The sequence below is a fragment of the Typopeltis vanoorti genome, chromosome 12 (genome assembly GCF_054136105.1).
Source record: "Typopeltis vanoorti isolate ZY-2024b chromosome 12, IOZ_Tvanoo_1.0, whole genome shotgun sequence".
In the NCBI taxonomy this organism is placed as follows: Eukaryota; Metazoa; Arthropoda; class Arachnida; order Uropygi; family Thelyphonidae; genus Typopeltis; species Typopeltis vanoorti.
In genome coordinates this window covers 69,230,878-69,248,312 of record NC_143560.1, presented here as the reverse complement: position 1 = coordinate 69,248,312, position 17,435 = coordinate 69,230,878, and the positions used below count along the sequence as shown (strand labels likewise).

The window sequence follows — 17,435 nt, the reverse complement described above, 5'->3', positions numbered from 1 at the left end:
ACCTCAGCTACAATTTGCTGGACTCATTCAGCTCTGCTGAATGAGTCCGGCAAATTGTAGCTGAGGTTACTGTTTATATGGAGAGGGTCCATGATAATTTCTCTAGACTCGACTATGTGGCGTTCTATCTTGTCGTGGCATATGTGAAGGTTTGAAGTTGTTGTCCAGTTTATCTCATGTTGACGGACTTCATTATTTGTGTTTACTGAAAACAGGAGGTGGCTTGAGAGGACACTAGCTCTGGTTCTTTTGTAAGCAATGTCTCTTCGTTGTTCTTCGAGACATAGGAGGATGGATTTTTTCATTTGGCCATAGTATGGTTTTCTGCAGTCACATGTGATTTTATACACACCTGAGAATTGTAGATGGTTATGAGCTTGTTTGTATTTGCTTAAACTTGATCTTAGTTTGGGAAAAGTAGAGAAGCACATTTTTATGTTAAACTTTCCCAAAATTCTTCTTAGTTTCTTGGAGAGCGTACTGATGTATGGCAAGGAGATATAACCTTTGGGGTCGTCCTGGTTTCTATGTTGTTTCGTTGACGGTGGTATAGTTGTTTATTGATAATTTTTAAAGAGTAGCCATTGTTTTTGAAGGTCCTTTTAAGATGTTGTAGTTCATTTTTTAATTCTTCTTCAACTGACAGTACAGATCTGGCATGATGCGCTAGAGTTGAGATGATACCCATCTTCTGTGCTGGATAGTGATGGCAGGACGCATGCAGGTATCTGTCTGTGTGCGTAGGTTTTCTAAAGATGGAGATTTTTATGGAGTCAGATGTCTTCATAAGTTTTACATCCAGAAAAGGTAAAGATCCATTTTCTTCAATCTCCATGGTTAATTTGATGTCTTCGTGGAAGTTGTTTAAGTGATTTAAAAAAGTGTGAAGATTGTCAATACCGTGTTCCCAGATAAGGAATATGTCACCAACATATCTAAGCCATTTTGGCTTAAATGTAGAAGAGGAGATTGCCTTTTGTTCAAAGTCCTCGAAAAAGATGTTGGCTAGTATTGGAGAGAGGGGGCTGCCCATTGCTAATCCTTTATTCTGTTTGTAAATTTTTCCTTCAAATTCAAAGTAGCTAGAGTTAACACAATGAGATAGCAGAGGAAACATCTTCTTTGAAATCTTGTTGCTTAAAATATGGAGAACTTCTTGCGTCGGAATGTTTGTGAAGAGAACTACTACGTCAAAGCTCACCATGATGTCAGAAAACTTGAGTTTTATATTCTTAATTTTAGAGACAAAGTCTGTTGAGTTTTTTATATAAGGAGATTTCCTGCAAAACCTTCTAAGGATGATGCCAGATATTTTGATAACTGGTAGGTGGGTGAGTCAGTACTATCTACTATAGGTCTCAGTGGGCAGTTTTCTTTGTATACCTTCGGGAGACCATATAACCTTGGAACGAGTGGATGTAAAGAATGTAATTATATATATATAATTTTTTTTTTTAATAAGTTAGGAATTTTATTGACCTTTTTTAATTATCTTACATTAGCTACTTAGGTGGCGCCTTTTGGAATTGTCAGTTATTGTTTAATTAACATTATACATGTACTGAAGATGCCTGTGATACTCAGGCGAAAATTCTACCAATAAATAATATTTTACGTGGGTTAATTCCATTATTAATATCAGGCTTGATACCACTTTCTTTCATAATAGGATCTTATAGATAATGAATAAGAGTGGAGATAATGTGTCCTTGTCTTGCCCCTGATTCAACATCAAACCATCTTCCTGTATTTCCTTCAATTCTAACTGCTGACTGAAAACTTAAATATAGATTATGCATTAACTATGTATCTTCCATTCACTCCATATAATTGTAGTGTTTTGAAAACCTTTTCTCTATGCAGCTTGTTGTATGCCTTATCCAGATCTACAAAACTTAGGTACAGATCTTTGTCATATTCTCACGATTTCTCAACTATTTGTCTTAAAGTGAAAATCTGATCTTGATAACCACTAATTTGGCCTGAACCCAGCTTGTTCTTCTCCCAGTTTTTCTTCCACAATCTTTCTCAACCTCTTTTCAAGTATGCTAGCATAAATCTTACCTGGAACACTTAGCACAGAAATTCCTCTGTAATTCTCACATTCAGTTTTATTCATTTTTTTTAGCTGGGTACTAGGAGAGCTCTATTCTGATCATTGGGAATTCAATCTACTGACCAGACTATCTGAATTATGCAGTATAGTCACCACAAAAATTTTATACCTCCATACTTAAGCATTTCTGGTCGAATATCATCTACTTCAGCTGCTTTTCCACATTTCAAGTTTTTTACAGCTTTTTCTACCTCAAGTATAGATATGTATCTCAACTTTTCGAGTAGTTCTGTCGCTGCTCGGTTTGTTTAACAGTTTTTCAAAGTAATTACTCTAGACATCTAGAATATCCTTATATTCAGTTTTCATGCCACCTTTATTATCTTTCATTAATTTTTCATTACTCTTTCTTTCATTTCTAAGCTTCTTCATTAGCCTCCAGAACATTTTGTCACCTTCCTCTGATATTTATTGTCTATATTTTTATTGAAGTCTTCCCATGACTTCTGCATACAGCATACCTCTCATACATTTTTCTCTGTATTCTTTTAGAGTATCTGCTGAATGATACCACTAAGGCACTTCTGACTGAATCAATCCATCTAGACCTTGGTCTTCCTCTCGGTCTCTTTCCTGCCATCTTGGCATCAAACCTATTTTGCTAACCTTTTTTTTTACCCATTCTGTTTAAGTGTCCATACCACCTCAGATTAGCTCTGTTGACATATTCTGGAATACTAATAATGTCAACTTTTTAGGAACTTTTGATATTCTTTCTTCTTTTCTAGGACTGCTTTTTTAACTTCTTGTGTCCACCATTATGTTCTTACTTTTCTATCCTTATAGACAACTTCACCGCATACCTCCCTTACCGAATCAATCAATATCTTCTTCAGATTTTGCCACTGAGACTCCAAGGTTTTTCTTATTTTCAATTTGTTTTATTTTTTCTTCAATAAGGTTTGTCTCCACAATTTACTTATATAAAAGTTGTTCAACTTTCATTCTTTTTAAAATGTTCTACATACTGTTCTTTTCAATGTGATATCCATTTCTATTCTGCTTAGTACTAATAACTGTCACTTCCAGTTTCAAATCCTCTGTACACTACACTCTTGTATCCTGAATGAGCATGAAGATATCATTATGAACAAGGACATAATCCAATGAGGCTTTTCTTATTTCTTGTATTTTTTCTCCATGTGAACTTGTGCACATCTTTATGTTGAAACATGGTGTTATTAATGACTAATCCATGTCCTGAGCAGAAGTTCAGTAAATACTTACCATTATTATTAGCTTTTCCCCTTTTCTCCAGATTTTCCCAGTATGTTCCTATATGTGCAGAATCAAGAGAAGAAGTGACAGCTAAACTGGAAAGTTGGAGGAAAGTACTGGAAGAGAGAGGTATGAGACTGAGCAGAAGTAAGACAGAGTATATATGTTGCAAAGTGGATGGCAACCAGGAGATAGATCTGGAGCTGGAAGGAAATGTCATCAGGAAGGTCAGTGAATTTAGATACTTAGGTTCAACAATGAAAGAGGATGGTGAGGCTGAGAAGGAAGTGGAATGCAGGATGGAGGAACTGGAGAGAGATGGCTGAAGTGCTATGCAATAAGAGGGTGCCGATCGATCTAAAAGGCAAAATCTACAGGACAGCAGTGAGACAACTATGCTATTGAAACTGTGGCCCTGAGGAAAAATAACATCAGCAGGATGGAGGTAGCAGAGATGAAAATGCTTAGGTGGATGTGCAGTGTGACCAGAAAGGATTGTCTAAGAAATGACTATGTAAGAGGAATGGTGAAAGTTACGAACTTAGGAGCAAAGATATAGGAGTCAAGGTTGATATGGTTTGGTCATGTGATGAGGAGGGAGGAAGAGTATGTGGTAAGAAAGGTCATGCAGATGGGTGTGCAGGGGAGGAGGAGGAAGTGCGGTCAGCCAAAGAAGAGATGGAGGGAGATGGTGGAGGAGGACTTGAGGATGAAGAACTTGGATATGGCTACAGCCCAAGACAGGAGGTTGTGGAGGAGACGCTCCACAAACAGTCACCCTACTTAAGTGGGAAAAGCTGCAGAAGAAGAAGAAGAAGTTCCTATATGCCTGGTGGGATTCATTTTCCACTCTGCTGTTTAGATATCCAACAAGGACCACTTTTTCCATTTTCTGTATGTCAGCTACCTTTCTAATGATTCAAAAACTTCCTCCACTTCTTCTTTGGAAGAACTTCTGTGGGACCATTCCTTCCTTCCATAGGCACAAATAAATTTCATTGTCTAGGGAAAATTTTATACATTAATCAATATAACACTTAATTTTGTTTTCATTTGTTTATTGCAAAAACAGATTCCTGAGATGTTCATAATGTATTGAGGGTAGACCAATTATTGATAATGAATAGAATCATCATATATAGGTTTCAATAAATTAAGAAACAAAGATAAAATCACGATAACTCAAAAACTCTATGATGAATTTTTATGTTCTATGAAAAGCGGTATTTTGATTATTATTGCACGGGCACCTCCAAGGAGTTCTAAGACTCATTGTGGAAGACCTAAGCTATGAACACAATATCCATCATACATCTCCTTAAAACCATTAACAGGTCCTTGAAAGGTCAGAAATATACAAATTGAATAGAAGAGGGGCTAGAACTGACTATTTTGGGAGTCCATTGTTAAGTGTTCTTGACTTGCTCATATCATCATCATCTATAAGTACCTGTATTGTTCTATTAGATAGAATAGCAAAAAATGGGTAATTTTTTTACATTTCTGTATTTTAAGGAGCTTGTAGATCATGCTGTTCCTCCAGAATGGTGTCATATGCAGCCGTCAAGTCTATAAAGACTGCAACAGTTTTAAGGCATTTTTCAAAACCAGATTATGAATGAGTTGTTAGGACCAAAACTTAATCTTCACTTTTGGGCCCAGGCCTGAAACCTGTTCATGAGGGAGAGTGCCAATAATAATACTAATTCTATTGTAAATAAGTATTTCTAATAACTTAAGACAGACACTGAGCATTGCTATAGCAGTGATGGTGAACCTATGGCACGTTTGTCAGCACTGACACACTTGAGGATTTCAGGTGACACACCTTGGATGTTGAAAGATATTGGTATTCTGATGAAAAAACTGCGATAAATCGTGTAAGATCGCTCTAAGTTAAGGCGAAGGTAGGTTTTGGTTCATTGAAAGAATTATATTTTATAGTTAGCCTATTTCTATTTTATTTTGTAGTTAGCTTATTTCTATTTTATTTTGTGACTAGCCTATAAACAATGAACATTTGAAGTTGATGTTTTCTTTCTTAATCATTATAATTTCTGCATAGTCATATGATATTATAAAAACTTATAAAAATTATTATCAATATTATATGATACAAACTTATAAAAATTATTATCAATATTAAACGATACAAACTTATAAATATGTGCTTTATATATTATAAACTTAAAGTTTTCATTTGACTTCTGTGTGAAATTCGTTCATGCATGCATGCATTCCAAATCTCGACTGAGTAATACAAGTTCTAAACATATTTAAAACCACTTTAACAGAAAATATAATTTGCAGCATTAAATATTGAATTTATCTGAGTAAATAATGAAAACATTTTTATAGTTGCAATAAATTCAGTAAATTTTGTTAAATAATGCAAATAGTAACAACTTACGATGACATCGCAACAAAACCTACTAAATAGCTGCTATTTAGTAGCTATTTAGTAGATTTATGATAGAGAGTAAAATGTAACAAGGTTGCTACGAACGTACCGGTAATAAATCTGGCAACCCTGTTGAAAGAAGTAGTGGTAGTCTTGCATGGTCTGCCACTTAAGTAATTTGAGTTGCTGGTGTATAATTCATTTCCAGTAATTGTTATTACTTATTAATTATTACTGCTTAATTACTACTGTATATAATTGTGCTCTTTTTTAATTTGTGAATCCTTTTACAATGGCAGCTAGCACTAATAAAAAACTGAAATTATCACAGAAAGGAAGTGGAAGAAATTTCCAAGATGCTTGGACTGAACAATATGGTGTTATTGATAGAGGCGATAAAGTTCTCTGTAAATTGTGTGATGAGCTATCTATGAGTAGAACTTGGAATGTAAGAAGACATTTTGAAACTAAGCACAATTGACTCCTAGAAAAAACTATTGAAGAATGCAAAGAATACATATCTCAATATCTAAAACTGGCAGAATCACAATCAGGGACTTTAAATTTGTTTCAGGACCTTCAAATTTAGTAGCCTCAAGTTACAGTATTTCACATACTATTGTTGAACATGGGAAACCACTTAGTGATGGTGATTATATTAAAGAAGCTTTCGTAAAGTGTGCACCATTTTTATTTGAGGACTTTCATAATAAGGAAGCTATTGTAAAGTGCATGAAAGAGTTACCATTAAGTAGGAATACTATTCAAGACAGAATTATATCAATTAATGTTAGTATAGAAAATCAAATACAACAAGACTTAAACTCATGCCATTGTTTTCCATTTGTCTCGACGAAACTACAGATATTACATCATCAACTCAATTGCCTATTATTGCAAGGTATGTTCATGGTAATTCTATGCACGAGGAATTGATAAAGTTAGAAAATTTACCTCAAAACACGACAGGTAAAAGATTTATGCGACTGTGTTGTTAAAGTGTTCCGTGAGAAACAGATAGATTTATCGAAAATATTTTCGATTACAACTGATTGCACACCTAATATGGTTGGCCGTAATGTCAGTTTTATCAAACAATTTACATAATATGTTGGTCATCCCCTGGTTTGTTTCCATTGTATTATACATCAGGAGACACTGTATGCAAAATCAGGCTTAAAGGATTTGGATGATGTGATGAGAATTGTGACAAAAGTAACTAATTTTATTGCTGCCAGGGCTTTAAAGAAACGAGAATTTAATTCCCTTTTAAGCGAAGTTGAATTAGTGTACAATGGTCTATTAATGTACAATAATATTCGATGGTTGAGTCGTGGTCAAGTACTTGAACAGTTTGTTGAATGTTTAAATGAAATTAAATTATTTAAATACGAAGCGTATGGAGCATGAATTTTCTCAGTTGAACGATTTTGCTTGGCTCAGTAAGCTGACGTTTTTCACAGATTTTTCATTGCACCTGAATGAAATTAATATACAATTGTAAGGTTTCGGAAAATCTGTCGATGTTATATTTGGCACGATCAAGAACTTTGAGAATAAACTCAAAATATTTCAATGTGATTTAGAAAGTAATAATTTTAAGTATTTCCCAAGAGTGAAAATTTTTTTTAACAAAACGAGCCCCAAAAATCGTGAACAACATATCAAACAATCTATCGAAATTCTAAAGTTAGTAACTGAGCAGTTTTCTTCTAGATTTGAGCAATTTCAAATGTTGGAACAAACAATCCAATTCATAAAGTATCCTGATGAAACAGAATTCATGGATCTTAAATTAGATGACTTTGAGTGGTTGGATTTAAAAGATCTAGAAATGCAACTAGCCAACTTCCAGTGTAATCCTATCTGGAAAAGAAAGTTTATTGCTCTTAGAAATTAATTAGAAGAACTTGAGCGGGAATGTCTGCATGATACCGCATGTAAAAATTCAGACTGTGAAATTCTAGGTGTGTGGAATAGCCTTCCTGAAAACTTTCATGCTCTTAAAATCTTTGCTAAAGCTTGTCTAACAATTTTCTCTTCTACATACTCTTGTGAAACTCTATTTTCTGCCTTAAATAATATCAAATCAAAAGCAAGAAATAGATTGAGCAATGATTTGAGTGCTGCCTTCGCAGCATTAAAATGTACATACTATAGCCCTTCTATAAAGCAAGAAACTTTCTACCATTACTCAGCAACAGAAAAGTCATTAAATTTAATGCAAGTTTGTAATTTCACTTTATTAAATTAATTGTATAATATGAATTCATAGATTTTATATCAATGTCCTATTAAATAAATAGCCTAATTATGATATGTATAGGTCACCATCTATGATTATGTAGTTAAATTTATAATGCATGTATGCAAGTGGCACATCAACAATGTCAATATTTAAAAAAAAAAAAAGATGTTTGACACACCTGGGTAAAAAGGTTTGCCATCACTGGTCTATAACTTTCGAGGTTTCAGGATGATTATGATCTTTGATTTTTTTAAAAATTCTGCTGGTAATCTACTACACTATAGAATATTAGAAAAGAATTTTGTCAGCCATTCCACTGTATTTGGTCCAGAGTTTTTTAAAAATTCAGGGTGTATATTATCAAATCCAGGTGCTTTACCAGTTTTCACTCCCTGTAGTGCAGCAAAACATTTTTCTTTGGTGAATGGATTTGATAGATTGGTCGCTTCAGAACAACTGTCTTTAAAGCTGGTCAATTCCTTCGTAATTATTTTAGTGTGGTTTTTTTCTGATTTAGCTCTGGACAGATTCACTATCTGATTGGCAATACAGTTGGCACTATCAGGAGCTTTTGCATTTGACATTGGTAATTACCACCAACTTTTTATGGAGACTCCATACCTTCCTGCTTGAATGTTTAAAGTTCAGCCTTTCGATGGTGTCAATCCATTTGTTTTTTCTAGCTTCATTTAAGCTGTCAATAAGATCATCTGCAACATCTAAAAACATGGAAAAGCTTATGACACAGCCTGGAGATATGTCATATTGAAAGATTTCTATAACCTAGGTCTCAGAGGATACCTTCCTGTAATTATTGAAAACTTCTTCTCCAGACAAACTTTCCAAGTCGCAGTGGGAAGTATGTTATCTCGGCCATATCATCAAGAATAGAATGTTTCCCAAAGCTCTTTCTTAAATGCGACACTTTTTGCTACCGGTTAACTCAGTCATTGAACAGCTTATAGTCAATGCCCTATATGTCGATGACTTCCCAATTTACTGTCACTCTATCATGAGGATAACTGAAAGACAGCTTCATCAAGCAATTGATCGTGTTTCTCTGTGGGCTCTTGGTAATGATGTCAAGTTTTTAACATAAAGAAAGTGTCTATATACACTTCTGTAGAAAACACCCTCTTTCCCCAGATCCAGAATTAAGAATGGGATGATCTGTTATTCCATTAGCAGCAGAAGCCAAGTGTTGGACTCATCTTTAGCAGAAAATTTACATTTCTTGCACATATTTGTCAACTCTCTTAGTTGACAAAGTGAGATAGCATTGAATCTCCTTTGCACTCTATCCTCTACTGAATGTGGTGCAGATTGATCTTCATTGCTTCATCTTTATCGTGCACTTATATGTTGAAAACTGGATTATGGTTCTCAAGACTATTGTTGTGAAAGACAGAATAACCTTCGATGGTTGGATCCCATTCATCATCAGGGTATACAGTTAGCTACTGTTGCCTTTCACATATCACCCACTCAAAGTCTTTATGTTGAAACAAATGACCAGCTCTTTCACTTAGATGGAAACATTCAACTCTTAATTATGTCCTAAAGATAAAGTCTCCTCCTGATCATCTCCTACGTAGACTAGTCTCTTTTCTCTGCATTGGGAAGCTCAATATCACACACATCAGACTGCCATACTTCCTTTTGGTATTTGTGTTAAAGAGACTATGCAAGCTGTTTGCATGAGTGTTGACAACATTACCTACACTGAACATAACAGAATCTCTCCATGGAAGATCTACATTCCATCCTTCAACCTCTCACTTTGTCAACTAAAGTTCCTTCATCTGTCTATTTGCAATTGTTTAATGCACACTGTGATTTCTTGTCCATCTATACTGATGACTCAAGAACTGACATCTCTGTTTCCTGACATTACTATTTCCAACCAGATCCCACCTGACTGTATTAATTATACAGCAGAGTTAATGCCATTCAGCTTACATTTGTGCCTATAAAAGAAATCTGGTACCAAAAGTGTGTAATCAGAGCTATTGAGCCCTTTATAGGTTATCTCCTATCCTATGTATAATCCACAACAATTTTGTAGATTATACATGCTGTTCATTTTGTACAACAGGTGTTACACCTGTTGTACAAAATGAAAAATCCTTAATTTTCATGTTTGGTTGCACTGTATTCCCAGCCACATTGAAATTAAAAGAAATGAGACTGCAGATGCAGTTTCATTTCCCTTATGACAGAGCTAACTCATGACAGGGCATACTTTCCATAAGTGTACAGTAGCAATCAATGGGAATTTTGAACCATTTTTCCTGTAGACACAAAAAAGTATGAACTGATCTGGATCTCAGCTCATACTTTTTCGACATACTGTTTAACAGTACAATATAGTCAAAGTTAAAAAAAAGAAAAGGAAAAAAAAAAAAAAAATATATATATATATATATATATATACACCTCTAACAGTGACACATGTTGACAGCGACATCAGCAAATAAAGAACGTATATGTGAGTGCTTTCATATGACATCATCCAGTGTATATTATTAGCAAATGCATTGCTAACTAAAAACACCTGGGTGCTTGGAGGTGAGAGAGAGATGAAAAATTCATATCCATCATATAAGGATGCAGCAAGTGCTTTTCATACTGCATTTTCTCTCTCTCTCTCTTCTGCTGTGTGTGTGTGTGTGTGTGTGTGTGTGTGTGTGTGTGTGTGTGTGTGTGTGTGTGTGTGTGTGTGTGTGTGTGTGTGTGTGTGTGTGTGTGTGTGTGTGTATACACACACACACACACACATTGCTTGGAAAGAAGTCACCAGACACCATGGTATGAGAAACAAACAAGATAGAACTTGTTTTTTCAGTGAAATTCTCAGTTTGGTTGGAAAGGAAAAGATGATCGAGAAGAAATTTTAAATTAATAATTCTACATGATGATTCATATAATTTTTACTTTCTCTGTTTGGTATATTCACAGACCGTGTTAAAATCACTTGAATTTTATCTGGAATACAATTTGATGAATCAATCTGTTATCCTTTGTACATTTTTTTTTTCATTATGAGTTTAAGGTTACATTAGCACCTTGTCAAGTTCCTGCATTACACTTTGTATTGAATACATGTGAAAATTTGCCTCCAAATATTATCAACAATGTTAGGCTCAGCATAGTTCATATCCTTACATATGTTCTCTCTGCAATCTCTAATAGTCAAGTCTGTAAAATACACAAGCTTAAAAAAAAAAATAATAATTAAAACACAATGTAATTACTGGTGTTGATAGGGGTAATGCCACTGTAGTCCTCAACACTAACATATATGTCTTGCTCAGCAACCACACAATGTATGAACCCTTTGCTTATGACTCTGCCAACTCCCAGAAGGTGGGAAATACACACACACGCGCACACACACACACACATACACTCTCTCTCTCTCTCTCTCTCTCTCTGCATGGAAAGAAGTCACCGAACACCAGGGTGTGAGGAACGAACAGCTATAATGCCCATCTTAATAAGGTGTAGAACCCCCCCCCCCTTTTTGCTGAGATGGCTGCAGTAATCCTAGGGCATACTTTCCACAAGTGTACAATAGCGATAACTGGGAATTTTGGACCATTTTTCCTGTAGACATGTAATGAGATCCTGGACTGTTGTAGGTCATACATCCCTTGACCTCATCCAATGCTCCAGTTCATCCCACAGATATTCATTAGGGTTGAGATCAAGGCTCTGAGAAGGCCAATCAAGTGTAGTGACTTTCATGTCCACAAACAACGCAGTTACAGTAGCTGCCTTCTGTCTTGCTGAAAGATATTATGGTCAGTTCTGTAGAAATACCTCAAAGTAAAAGGCACTGCATTGTTCAGAATGTTCACATACCTCTCGGAGTTCAATGTTTGTAGCACCACAGAGGTCCGATGCCAAACCAGGAAAAACAGGATCATACCATCACACTGCCACCTCTGAATTTCATAATTGTGGTTACGCACTCTGGTAAGAGACGTTCACTGGGCATCTGCCACACCCACACCTGTCCATCTGCTAAGTAGAGGGTGTAGCATGATTCGTCACTCCATAATACAGCTTTCCAAGCTTCCATATCCCACTATACATATCCTTTGCACCACTGAAGATAATCTAGGACTTGCGTATTGTGGTCCTACCATGGAAACCCATGTTGTGAACCTCAGTTCTGAATATTCTTGTACAGATTCGTGTTCCGGTTGATGCCCGGAACGCCACTTTCAAAGTGCCAGCCAACAAATGGCTTTTTTTTTTATCCTTCCTAGCACCCTTCAGTCATATTTGGTGAGTTTGGTGGATAATACACTCTAGGTAGCACTTGCAGTTGACTCCCTCCACTTACATCTTGGTATGGTATCACTGATTGTTGACCTGGGATGACCCAATTTGTCAACATTTTGCTGAACAGATAGACTTGCAACATGGCATCCTGCTACAGTGCCTCTTTCAAATTCTGTCAGTTCCCTTCTAGCAGCCATTTCACCCAGATATAGTTGCACTGTCTTTGTAGAATCATAGAATCCAATTTATACCAGCTACAAACACCTGACTTGTTGCATATTCCAAGCACTGTATATAAAAAAAGATATATGATTTTTTTAAAAACATCAAAAAAAATTATATATATGGAGAATAGTACTAACGTTACCTCTTCTTCCACCCAAATATATAGATTATTTTTAATTTGTAAATCTAATAATCCTGAGACCCATGATACATGCCAGTGACTTACTCTTCTCTAAATTAGCCAAACATTTAGCAAAATCTTTAATTTCCCTTTCTGGCCATTTTCATCATATATGAAAAATTCTTCCACTTCAAATCTTGAATCCAAAATTTAGTTTTAATCAGTACTGATATCATGATTAGTTTTGACATGACTTCTTTATTCATCGTTATCTCTCTATTCCCTTTCTGACATCTTAATATTATTAAAAAATGTTTTTGTCCTCTGACATTACTGATCTCTTCAATTTTTTGCTTCCATAGCTGTTACTTCATTGCAAAGTCAAGGTCGGCATATACTAATAGATTGGCACATTACTGCACTGGACTGTGCCTTTCTCTTCTGTAGTCAATTTTTGTCTGGAACATCTTTAAAAAATTTCTCTTGATACCACCATTCTTATACCTTCTATCTGACCAAGGTATGTTGTTGATAATCTGTTGGCCATATGGATAACAATAGTTTGTCTTTTCTAAATTGCTTAATCATATGTTTTCATAATGGTATGGCCTGAGTTGCTTTACTTTCAGCATGTACATACTAAATGAGTTATGTGACTTTTTTGAATCATGATTAGCTAGTGAGTTTTCTTTATTCTCTGTCATTATTAATATTTTCTTTTAATATTGTAGCATTTTCATCAATTTTAATTTCATTTAAGAGATCTATATAACTTCATTTCAGATGGAACAGATAAATCAGCAGCGATGTACTACTCCTGATGTATTACGGAATCGGCCAAGAGGAGATGGTGGGATGAGGCTTAGTCATAGTGGAGATTCTCAGCTAGACAGAGATAGCTATAGTGAAAATTCTGATTCTCCTTTGGTAAGCAATAGTAAAAACCATGAAAAACCTATCTGGTATTTAATTATTTGACAAAATGTTCAAAATGCAGTAGTATCAAATTATTTTATTCATTAACCTGCTAATTCTGTTGTGTGATCTTCAATTTAATTGTGAAGAGAATACGTCGATCTTTTTATAATGTGAATCCATGGTTATAAACCTATTGTACATTAGTACCATGGGTGTGTTGAAGTTTGGATTATCTAGAGACCAGGGATCTGCTAAATGGATAACATAATTCATTTATTACTGAAAAACATTTGCAAACATACATGCTTAGTGGAATTTGAATTCATGGCCTGTTAGTTGAGCAACAGTCTTGATATTTGACTAGCAAGGCCAGCCAGAATTTTAATGATCTGCATTAAATATTTTAAAAGATTTGAACATTGTAGAATCTTTAATAATTGTTAATTTTGCATGTTCTAAATAATGCTTCAAAAATTACTCATTTGATATTCGTGTTAAAAAATGGATTGAGAGTTATTCATTTACAGTACTTCTCGACTATCATATTCACTCGTCAGTTTAAAGCTTTGAAAAACTTTTAAGCAAACTTTTTCATTCTTTTATGCAGGTGATGTTATTCAACTATTTTTTTTTAATGTTATGCTGATAAAAATTCATGTTATATGATAGATGTTTTGGCAGTTAGATCCACACTTGATTTTTAGAATAATGCCTTTCACTCACCGATTGTCCTCCATACAAAAAATTGTTCCTCAGTTCCTCTCTCACTACTCTTACATAACTTCCACAGATGTCCTCCTTCTCATTTCCACCCTATCTTCCACTCCTTGAACCAGCTCAGCACTTTTTCCTAATATGGTTCTGTCTGTCCTATATATTCCATATTTTTTCTATTCGCTATCCTTTACAGACCACATTTTCTCAGCGTGTCTTAATAATTTTCATTCTATAGTCCTAATATTACCTTTCCTATCCTTCTCCTACGAACTCTCTCTCACTCTTCATCTTTTTCTTTAATAGAAATTGAGAATTCTAGAGTTTCCTTGTGTCTACTGAAATTCAAGCAACCAAATTGGGGTGCAGCATCCAAAGCTTAATGAACTATTTCTTTGTCTACCTTTGCCAGCCTGGTTGGCTTGGTGGTTAGTATATTTGCTCTCCAACTAACAGACTGCAGATTTGAATCTTATCATGGACATGGATGTTTATGATCTTCTTTAGGTAGGTAATGAATTTTATTGCCTTGTGTGAGACCACTCCTCTGCTTATTGGAAGCCTAAAATGGCTTGGAAATATTTGTTTAAGAGTGAGATTCTATTCATTTCCAGGAATGAATTTTAAAAAAGTACAAATAAACATAAAAATCAATAAGAAAAAGAAAAAAAAAAGGCTTAGCCCATCCACAGTACTAATGCATTACAGGTTTTTATAACCTTATACAAAACACTAAGTAATATATATTCATGCCAAATTTCTTACAGTAGTTATTCAATTTAAACAGTCCTGAATATTTGTACTGAATTTATTTAAGAGTACAAAATCGGTAGATTTAATGCCATTGTTCTTCAATACATGAGGAATAGTGTGGAGACAGCTGTGTATCTTTTTCTTACACCTAATTTTATATCAAACCATCTTCCTGTATCTCCTGTAATTGTAGTAGTGAACATGCAACTTTAATATATATACTACTTAGTGTTTTGTATAATGTCCCACTTACCTTATTATTTTAGCATTTTAAACAGTTTTTCCTCTTGACATCTTATTGCATGCCTTTTTCAAATATCCTAAACTTAACTACTGGCACATATTATTATTTTCTCAGGCATCTCCTTGGAGTCATACTCATCATGGGAAGGCCACTCCAACAATTGTTTGATTAGCTACTTATCATACCTCTCCTTCAACTCATTCACTGACAAAGCACTGACAAATCATTCACCACTCTCCAGAACAAAACTAGTTCTGTTACCCTTGTTCTCTCCCTCCTTGCCTTGCCTATAAAACCCTTAAATAGCTTATATGATTTTTTCTTGTCCCCTCTTTTTTTGCCTTTCAACTAGTCTTTAAGCCCACAGACCTTCAATCTATCCTCAGGAAGCACTCCATATATCAGCCACAATCATGGTTACTTGCCTTTGGATTCTGCCCAAATGTTGCTTTATTAAAGCTTTATAAAGGGAAATAACCTCCCAATTCCCATTTTTCAGTGCATCTTTTCCAACAACCATGTGATCTGATAGGCTGTTTTGACCACCTTTACAATATGCTCTTTAAAACTTCATCTCCTAGTCCACAGTTGCCTCCTCAAATCCTTTAAATTGCAATTTCTTGCAGTTAAGATCATTAGTGTAGTGTGTAGCTTGTGATCACATGATCTTACACTTGACTATGTTAAATTGTTAGCTGTTATATTTTTTTCCCCATACTGCTAGTCTAATTGTCACCTTGCAGGATCTCTATATCTTTACTAACTGTTGCTCTTCCTAACTTTGCATCTTTGGCAGACAACTGAATATTTTCCTTTAAATCATTATCTATATCATCAGTGCACAAATTAAACAGCAACCAATTACTGAACCCTGCATCATGTACTACTAGCTGTTTTCTCCTGGATTCTACTCCCTATACACTACTCTTTGATATCTGTCTGTCAGCTGCCCTGTTATCCAAATCGCAATTCACGGTGAATGTTCATTTCCCGTTTTTGAAAAAAATTTCCATGTGATATGATGCCAAATGCCTTTGCAAAGCCCACCAATATCACTGTATAACCATTTCCTTTATACAACTAAGTTACCACTTTATTGTAAAAATGTAGGCACGCTACTTAAGCAAAACTTTCCCTTCAAAAAATCATGCTGTCCCTATAGATTAACATATTTCTGTCCATCGAATCCTGCTTTCTGCAATACAGGAAATAACCTCCACTCCTGATGTACTGATTGGGCTGTAATCTGCAATCTCTATTTGCCTTCTTTCTGCTTTCTCTAGGGATGAGGATTAAATTTAAACAGCTTCGTAAGAGGAGCTGCCAATTACTTTCACATCTTGCGTACATGGAGTGATATCCATCTTATCCCATTGTTATATTTGCATTAAGGTTCTGCAGTATCAATATATCAACATCAATCAATATCTCCACTGCAACTTTTCCAACTACATGTACAAGGATGGTCCGAAAAGTTCTCGGCCTAACAATGAAAAAACGAATTTATAATTTCAAAATTATTTTTATTTTTCAACATAATCTCCCTTAAGACTAATACATTTATTCCAGCAATGCTTCAGTGCCATTATCCTGTCCCTGTAGTAGTTCTCAGTAAGATCTGCAAAATACCCCTCTACACCTACAATCACCTCTTGATTCAAAGAAAAACACTGTCCCGCAAGGAAGAGTTTCATTTTTGGGAAGAGATAGAAGGCAGAGGGAGCCAAATCTGGGGAATAGAGTGAATGTTCCAACAATTCATAGTGCACATCCCTTAATTTTCCCACTGCCAAAACACCTTTGTGGGCAGGTGCATTGTCCTGATGAAAGATGATTTTTTTCTTCTGCAAACTGGGTCTTTTCTCACGAATTTTTTCATCTAGTCTGGTTAAAAGATCAGAATAATATTCCCCGGTTATTGTTTTACTCTTTTTAAGATAATTAATAAAGAAAATGTCTTTAGCATCCTAAAACACCGATGCCATGACTTTTCCTGCTGATGGAACAGACTTTGTCTTCTTTGGCGCTGAACAACTGGCTTCTGTCCACTGTTTTGACTGCTGTTTGGATTCCGGTGTGTAATGGTGAATCCAAGTCCCATCCATAGTAATAAATTGACACACAAAATTAGTTTTATTCTTGTTCAAATTCTCCAAGCACTGTTCAGAGATTTTCATGAGAGTGCGT

At 35.2% G+C, this 17,435-nt stretch overlaps 1 protein-coding gene across 2 annotated transcripts in view; it reads left to right on the top strand.

Moving 5' to 3' along the window:
* Positions 1–17,435, top strand: part of LRR (capping protein regulator and myosin 1 linker 1 leucine rich repeat protein) — a 917,109-nt gene that overhangs the window by 617,525 nt on the left and 282,149 nt on the right. For both annotated transcript variants that reach the window (XM_090401192.1, XM_090401191.1), the window contains exon 26: positions 13,403–13,546. In XM_090401192.1, coding sequence (XP_090257318.1) covers positions 13,403–13,546 — 144 coding nt within the window. The remainder of the gene's footprint in view (positions 1–13,402; positions 13,547–17,435) is intronic.